The 8781-nt window shown below is 42.2% G+C and overlaps 1 protein-coding gene across 1 annotated transcript in view; it reads left to right on the top strand.

Moving 5' to 3' along the window:
• Window positions 1-1264: 1264 nt before the first annotated feature.
• Window positions 1265-8781, top strand: part of NBAS (neuroblastoma amplified sequence) — a 180092-nt gene continuing 172575 nt past the window's right edge. Inside the window, exons 1-4 of the mRNA XM_014956881.1 lie at window positions 1265-1392; window positions 6693-6747; window positions 7342-7378; window positions 8282-8359. Of these exons, the coding sequence (XP_014812367.1) occupies window positions 1291-1392; window positions 6693-6747; window positions 7342-7378; window positions 8282-8359 (272 nt within the window). The 5' untranslated portion in view covers window positions 1265-1290. The remainder of the gene's footprint in view (window positions 1393-6692; window positions 6748-7341; window positions 7379-8281; window positions 8360-8781) is intronic.

Below are 8781 nucleotides of genomic sequence, written 5' to 3'. Positions count from 1 at the left end.
ATTTTCCAAGTATCCAACACAGGATTCATATTGCCCTGAATCCTTAGTTCCAGAATTTAATTTTTATTTTCACCCAACTCTAGGCTACACAGTTGTCTACAATACTAAGAGGTTACTAAATACAAGCTAAAATTAGGGTACAAGAGCAGAAACGGTAGGGTGTGAGGTAATTTGCTTTCAATTTTACAAATGCTTTATAAAATAATAGGAAATAGGCAGGAAATAGACCAAAACTTTAGTTCTTTCATAATAAGACCTGCCTTGATGCAGTCCTGAGCAATGTGCTCTGGGCAATCCTGCATTAGCAGGGGGATTGGACTAGATGATCTCTAAAGGTCCCTTCCAACAATTCTGTGATTCCGTGAAGTTATAAACAGGCCAATTTTATCTTACAATAAACTTATCATATGTACTCTTATGAACTCTATGAAATCTTATGAACTCTATGAACGCCAACGTCTGTAGGACTGAAATATTTAAAAGTTCTACATAGCATCATTAAAGTTGGAAGAGTAATTTGTGAGCAATACATAATTTGCTTCCCCCCCCCCCCCTTTTTTTTTTCCCTAGTCAGTAAGACTTTAATTAATACACTCAGGTTTTGCCTGCATTAAGCTGTTCCTTACCCTAATTTCTCTTGCTACCAGCCTTCTGGAGAGCCAGCACCAGGCTGCAGTCTCAGGTACGCCCCTGGGCAGTGCTGTTGAGAAGGCCATGGCCAAGGAAGCAAGGTGGCCATGACGGTGGGGTGGGCCTGATGGTGGCCCCTTGCTGCCAAGCACTGGTGGGCGCTGGATAAAAAGGCCTCCAGGGAGCCCCAGGGCAGCAGACAAGCTGTGGACCTGAAGGCTCATTTGTATATGCTCTCTACAGGCGTACATCGCAGGTTATATTCAGTAGCTGTCTCCTGGTTTCTTGCCCTAAAAGCACATCATGGCTTAGAGGGAAGGCTGAGGGCTCTGAAGCTGCAGCTGCCACCCTTCAGAGGAGCTGCTGAGGTGGTGAGGGCTCCTCGGCCTCCATCCCTTCCCCTCAGCTTCAGAGCTTCCCCCGGCGCTGACGCCCTTTCAGGGTTCCACAGGGCCCCGGGCGGGGAAGGCGGCGGCCCCTCATCCCGCGGCGGAGCGGGGCGCGGAAGGAGTTAAGGGCCGGCTGCGCGGAGCTGCCGGGCCTGACTGGTTTGGCCTCCGCCGGGCACCGTCGGCGCCGCAGCGCTGGGTGGGCGGGGAGCGGGCCAGCATGGCCGCCGCCTGCCGGGAGAGCGGCCAAGCGGCGCTGGGAGAGGAGGGGATGGCTGGTGCCGGCGAGGAAGAGGAGAAGGAGGACGGGGAGGAGAATATCTTGTACGACCTGCTGGTTAACACCGAGTGGCCTCCGGAGACGGAGGTGCAGGTGGGTGTCGGCGCGGCGTGGCCGGGTGGCGGGGGAGGGGACCGGCCACGTAGGCGCGGGCGGGGATGCGCCCCGCTGCCCCGGGGGCTGGCCGGCCGGCCCTGAGGGCCATGGGGACGGGCCCTTGCCTCCAGGGATGCTTCGGCGGGCTGCCAGCCCTCTCCTGGCGGGCACAAGAACGGGGAGGGCAGCAGGGGCGAGCACAAGGCGTGTCTCCGCGGTCACCTGCCCCTGTCAGGGTCTGGTGTCACATACTTCCCACGTTGTCAGCCTTGTTTGTGGCGCCTGGGGGGGGCCTCGAAGTCTTTCTTGTTCATTACCTGTGGGCAGTTTATTCCAGGTTTTACTGTTGAGCTTATACGAGGGGAGTTGGGGAGACATTGAGGTGCTGGAGCAGGTCCAGAGAAGGGTGACAAAGATGGTGAGGGGTCTGGAGCACAAGTCTTATGAGGAGAGGCTGAGGGAACTGGGGTTATTCAGCCTGGAGAAGAGGAGGCTGAGGGGAGACCTTATTGCTCTCTACAACTACCTGAAAGGAGGGTGTAGAGAGATGGGGGTCGGTCTCTTTTCTCAAGTCACAGGTGACAGGACAAGAGGAAATGGCCTCAAGTTGTGCCAGGGTAGGTTCAGGCTGGATATTAGGAAAAATTTTTTCACTGAAAGGGTTATCAGCCATTGGAATGGGCTGCCCAGGGAGGTGGTTGAGGCACCATCCCTGGAGGTGTTCAAAAGACGGGTTGATGAAGTGCTGGGAGGTATGGTTTAGTGATGATGCTCCTTGTTTGTTGTGTGGGTGTCTATTTTTGTCAGTCAGGTTGACGGTTGGACAAGATGAGCTTTAAGGTCCCTTCCAACCTAGAAGATTCTGTGATTCTGTGAGAAGAGAAGGCTCCGGGGAGACCCCATAACCCCTTCCAGTACCAGAGGGGGGCTACAGGAGCGATGGGGAGGGACCCTTTATCAGGGAGTGTAGTGAAAGGATGAGGGGTAATAGTTTTTAAACTGGAGCAGGCGAGATTTAGATTAGATATTGGCAAGAACTTATTTACTGTGAGGGACAGGTTGCCCAGAGAGGTGGTGGATGCCCCATTCTTGGGGGTGTTCAAGGCCAGGCTGGATGGGGCTTTGAGCAACCTGCTCTAGTGGGAGGTGTCCCTGCCCAGGGCAGGAGTTGGGAATTGATGGACTTTAAGGTCCCTTCCAACTTGAACCATTCTATAAGCTGTGCTGAAGCCCAGGTCTCATCTACAGAAACAGCTGTACTGAGAGCTGTGGAAGCTGTCCTGGTGAAAACAAGGTCTTTATCAAGCTTACCTTGCAAGGGGAAAAAACTAGGCCCCTCTCTAGGCTTGTATATTGGAAGGGTTGCATCTATATTTTCAGGAGTGAGGTAAAAGAAGTGTATCGCTTTGTGTCTACAGGGCACACAAATGGATGAAAATGAATAAAGCTCAAAAGACTGGAAAACAGCTCAAAAGACTGGAAAACATTGTTCTTGTATTACAAGTTTTTGCTTGCTTCTGTCTATGTTTTTTCATGGGTCAGTGGAAGAGCTGAGAAGCCCTTACCTCTTTGCTTTTTCATCTTTTCTCCTGCAACATGCTGAGCTAGCTGTCTCTGTCTACTTTTGTCTGATTTGGACATAAAGGATGCAAGCAATGTGGCTTTATGTCTTTCTTGTAGTGACTTTCAAGTCTGCTGCAGTTGTTAATGCATTTCCCACTAAAAGTAGTTTATAGAAGTATTTTAACGAAGTTTTATGCTTAGTAAGAACATCTGAACAGAGAGGATGTGAAAACATCACAGGTGGAAGAATGTACCTATTAATAATTACTAAACCCATTCTCATAAAAATATGGTTTTGTTTATGAGTGACATTTTTTGTTTCTTTTGATCTGTAAATCCTCAGTTGCAGCAAGAGTGTTTGTAAAATATGATTGCAGTGTTACCAATTACTCACTTCATAGATTGTTTATATAGATGAGTAGACAGCTGCATCTTTTTTATTTAACTGTGTTTTGAGAGATTGTAAATATTGTTTGTTTCTAGTAACACATGAAAGTGATTTATGTGTCCGCAAACCATGAGGAGGGCTTAGGTGTAGTGGCACAAGTCTGTATTTCTAAAACTGCATTAAGGGGGCATATTTCTAACAAGTATCCTTTCTCTTTTGCTGCCATTAGTATTCTTGAAATTGTGTTTTAAGTTGATTAAAGAACCAATTAGTCTGAGAAACAAGTGTTGTTTTTATTTCCTTTTGTTGAGTGGTCAGCCTAGTACTCATGCAGGTACCAAGGGGGTGAATAATGTGTCAGTCAAAGATGAGTGACATGCGAGACCTCTCTTTAGTGGCAGCAGTGCAGGTATGCAGATTTAAGGTGGTCTTGGAATCACAGTCTGAAGGTCCTCATCTGCCCTGATAATCAGAATTTCTAAGCATCATGTATGATGCTCATAGTCAACTTCAGCAAATGGTTCAGACCATTTTAAACTTTGTATTTCTTGCCAATTTATTTTCTTTTCCAGATAATTCTCATTTTGAATGGCAGAAATAGGAAGACTTGAACATAGTGCGTTATGTAGTTTGTTTGGATTTACGTTCTTCTGGAAGCCTGTCAGTAACTAAAGACACTTCTGATACTCTTGCAGTTTTAGTGGGAAATTGATTTTACGCTGACATACATAGAAAACCAGCATGATTCAGTTTTTACCTTAAGGTGCCTTAACAGTGTTGTTATTTAAGTGATTGTGACTTTCCCTTTGGAACACCTGTCTCTTTTAATCCTGGTTTATTCACACTTTTCAGAACAAGTCACAAAACACTTCCTGTGTTACTTCTTGTAGAGCTGAATGATTTGGACCGAGTGAGGTGAGGGATGGCAGAAAGGGAAAGGAAGTTGAATGCTGCACTGGGAAATGAAGTATCTTCCTGATGCATCATCTAGGATGCAAAGCAGGGCCTTAAAACAAACTTTTCACAGGTCTCTGTTGACTTTATTTTATTTTTCTGTTATCTCATTTGAGATGATTCATTTTTAATTGTAGACTGCTGAGCACTTACAACTGTAATTATAATCGTTGGAAAATGAATCCTGTGATGAATATGTAAAATCATGTTAAATTCAAGCCACTGATAAAATGGGGATGGATTTCTTAAGTTGGTACCCCAAATTAGCTTTAATTTTAGTTCTTTTTAGTATTCTCATTCACCTGTATTGAATTTCCCAGGAAGAATTTTCTTTGGAGTAGGAAAAAACAGGTATTTGTAAAGAACACGTGCAAAGAACTGACAAGGCCAGAGAAGAGAATGGTGTGGAAATCAAGCAGGCTGTATTCACTGTAGTGATGTGATTGTATATAATGCACTGTTTGGGAACCCTGAAATACATAACAAGAATAAAAGCAATTACTGATTAGTTGATCAGTGAAAATAGTGAACGAGGCAGTGGTTGTGGTGCAGGGGAATCGTTGGTGTAAACGCAGGCAGACTGAACTTTTCCTTTTCTCCAGTAGACGAGTGCTCTTGATCTTCTGAAATATATTGAATGTATTACTTGATTCTGTGGAGCTTTTTCATTGCCATCTAATGTTTTGAGATTTCCCCAACACTCTGCAAGCTTGCTGGGTGTGCAGCAAAATCTAAAACTAAGTGGGTGTCTTGTCAGCAAGGGAGTTACTTAGGTTTTATTTCTGGAATGCTCTAGTGAAGGAGAATTTGTCGTTGTTTTCGCAAATGGGAATGAATTAAAAAAGAAATACAGCAGGTCTGGTAGCCATTGCTGTTGCTGAGGTGATAGGAATATATTATGAAAAGTAAAATTCAGGTTTTCGGAATATGATAATAAATCAGCTTTGTGAAGGGTTTAAGATGTGTGGAATAAGAGCCTGTAGTTTAGGCTTGGGAGTTGACACTAAGAATATTCAAAAAAATTCTAAAGAGGTACAAGCAATTTTTGGAAATGTTTTTACTGGGAACTTTTCTTAATCTAAAAATTCTAACAAGTTCTGCTTTTAACCTCCCTAGGAAATTGCAGCTCTCCCCGAGGTACTATGATAGCTGTAAGAAATAATTTATACTCTCACTTATTTTAATGTAATGCGTTGTTATTTCCTGGTTGATCAACCTGAATTTGGAATGTTATCTATTAGCACAGCTGTGTTTGCTTCTTACATGCTATGAGATGACAGCCTGATTATTTGAAAGACTATTTCTGAATTGCAAACTTTGCATAGAAAACTGCTAATCTTTACTTCAATAACTTAAATTTGGGATCTCAAATATATATTTTTTTTAAACACGTATTCAGAGTTTTGATAAATTTACTGTGTCTTCCAGTGTTTGCTGCGCGCTTGGAGTGAGAGGTCTGAATATTTCAGTTAAAGAGTAATGATCTGCTCTATGTGTTTTATACTGAAGGGAAGAGAATATTTATTCATTAACAACTCTAATGCTCAGTTTGTGATGCTCTAATATTTCACTATAAAAGTATAAGCGTGACTGCTTGTTTTGGAGAGTTGTGTGTGATGCCTTCCTTGTTGGTTATCTTTTGTGTCTTCTCAGTTTAATCCCTTTTTCCTACTTTCTTATTGGCAAATAATTCTACCTGTTCCTATAGCTAAGAGTATACATCCTATGTTGTTTTATATTTCTTTTTTCCGCGTTTGGATAGTGCTTTCATTTATATAGTGACTGTAGCTGTTCCCCTCAGCCTTAAGTAGAGCAGGACTGCTGGAAAGGCTATGTGAGGTGATAGGGAGTAGAGGTGGTGCTCTGAGTGGCTGTTAACTTGTACAAATTGACATTAAAAAAAAAAGAGTGTTTCTTCAGAAGGTCTTTGTTTTTCTTAAGATTTCTGAAACTTTTGTGAGCGGTCTTATGTAGCTTAGCAGTTATATATTAGCATATTGTGTTGGACACCAATTGCTTCGACTTCTGGGCATTACGGATCAATCTGGCGTTCATTTGGTATAGAAAGAATGACTTATAATACCTTACAGGAGAACATAATCAGAAGTCAGTGTCTTTTGTTACTATCTAAAGATCAAGGCAAAGCTGAATCAATAGGCAATCTGTAGTACATTTTATTTATTACATCTTGGCACTTTACATATTTGGCTTTATAGCCTGTTTTAGCTTCTGCAGTTAAATTACTCACGATATGAAGTTGCAAGTAATAGAAAATATATAAGGAACTTGTAGGCTAGCAGGCAACTTAAATTTAATCAGTGAATATATGTATGAATGTTGTATTTAAGTTAAAATGTATAACAGTGTTTGACTGTTATTGTTGTAATTGCAGCCAAGAGGCAACAGAAAACACGGGGCATCGTTTATCATCACTAGAGCAATTACAGGTAAATATGACTTGTTCTTATGTTCGTGACTCAGGAGAATGATGTGTGGATTGCTTGTAAAATTTACATTTTCTGCACTTTAGGATGGTTAGTGTAATGGAAATAGAGTGCAGTATGCATTTGCAAGAAGATGTTTTCTGATTATCAATATTGTGGTGTTATTTTTATATCATTTTTGTGAGATTTCTCGTCTCTATTAGTTTATTAGGACGAACTATAAACCATACATCTAAGAAGTTTAGAAGCTTTTGTGTTTTGTAAAATGAGTTTTTTCTCTACCAACTCTTGCATTGGGTTATTTGCTAGTTAGACAGTTCTATAGGGAAGCTTTAAATTCTGATTGTATTTCATTGCCATCCAACACTTGGTTTATGCACTAACTGAACTGCATTTTCATCCAGTAGGAATTTCTTTTTGAATTTCCAGAAATGTGTAGTGCCTCTTGCATTTACTCTAATAATTCATTGGCCAGAGACAGAGGGTTTTTCCCTTAATACCTTTTTCTTTTGTGAGAATTTTTGGGATTCTGTGTGCAGTAAGCTGGAGAGTGTAAAACCACTAGAGATGTAATTTTTGCCTCTTTTTCCATTGTAGGTCCTGCATTGTTTTTGCTTCGGTACATCTGGTACAGGTAGGTTTGATATAAATGGTGCTTAATCTTTTTATTTTGTAATAGTTTTATAGCTTTTTGATTTGATGGCAAGTTATTTTTAATGAGAGTAGAATTGAACACTTGCCTGATTTTATGTATTTAATAAAAGTGCTTGGGAGGGAGCTTGGGAGGCCTCTAGCTTAAAACACTGCTAAAAGCAGGGAGAATTCAGAGTAGGTCCCTTAGTGCTGTGTCCAGCTAAGATCTTGAAAAGCTTAAAGGATGGAGATCCCAAAGACTCTCTGGGTAGCCTCTGTTACAGTGCCTGACTGTCTTCATGGTGAAGAATTTCTCATGTCAGCCTGGAACCTCCTGTGTTTTAGAATCATTTGGGTTAGAAAGGACCTTTCAGATCGAGTCCACTCATTAACCTAACATTGCCAAGTCCACCAAAGGATTGATGATGGTTTTTTGTGCTGCTGCCACGCACCTCAGTGTCTGCCATCTTTGCGGTAACCTCCTGTGTATCAGAGAGCTGCTGTTTGCCCCCACAAAAGCCTTCCCTCTCCAGCCTAAACAAGAACAGTTCCCTCAGCATCTTCTTGTAGGGCAAGTGCTCCTGTCCCCTGACTATCTTGGTGGCCCTCCAGTTTATTGGTGGTGTTCTTGTAATAGGGAGGCACAAAACTGGCTGCTGGCCAGATTATAAAGAGTGATGAGTAAATAATCATTCCCTTAATACGTGGGTTTGTTCTTCTAGTACCAGCAGGGATGTTGTTATCCTTCATCATTGGCAGGGTGCAGTGATGATTCATGTTTAGTTGCTAAGAACTCTCAGGTGACTTATGATTGCCTAACACCTGTCAGACAGACAGCTTTATCTTGGGTACTTCTTTTCTTATGTGTGTGTTCTGATTTGGCCTAATACTTTTGTTTTTTCAGCCCTGCAAAGTTTTCTTTGCCTACTGGACTGGTTCGTCTAGTTAGTAAGCAGATCAACTGGCACCTAGTACTTGCAAGGTAACCAGCTTATACACTTTTCCAATTTTGGCAAAAGTGAATGTATGGATGTTTCCACTCCTCCCTGCACTGTCCCCATTGGTATCAATGCTGAGTTAATATTGTGCTAAAGTCATGTTGTTCTTTTTGGTCAAGAGAAATACTGGAAGCCTTGGGAAGTAAAGCTCAGTCTGTTACCTAAGGGCTTCCATGCTGCTTCCCTTCATTTAATGCGTCTCTCGCTCATTGAACATCCCTTTAGCTTTTGAGGGGTAGTGGCTTGCAGTGCAGTCATTCTCAAACTCAACTCCTGAATTTGATCAGTTAAAGACCTATAACTTGGCAGGATATGTAATATGTATTGCTTATTTTAAAATTTGTTTTGATTTATGAAAAAAGAATTTTATATCTAACCTTGCAGAAAAGTACGTACAGCTCTGATG

Source organism: Calidris pugnax, unplaced genomic scaffold (assembly GCF_001431845.1).
Source record: "Calidris pugnax isolate Ruff unplaced genomic scaffold, ASM143184v1 scaffold171, whole genome shotgun sequence".
NCBI lineage: Eukaryota > Metazoa > Chordata > Aves > Charadriiformes > Scolopacidae > Calidris > Calidris pugnax.
The sequence above is the reverse complement of the archived record's forward strand: the minus strand, read 5'-3'. Positions and strand labels throughout refer to the sequence as shown.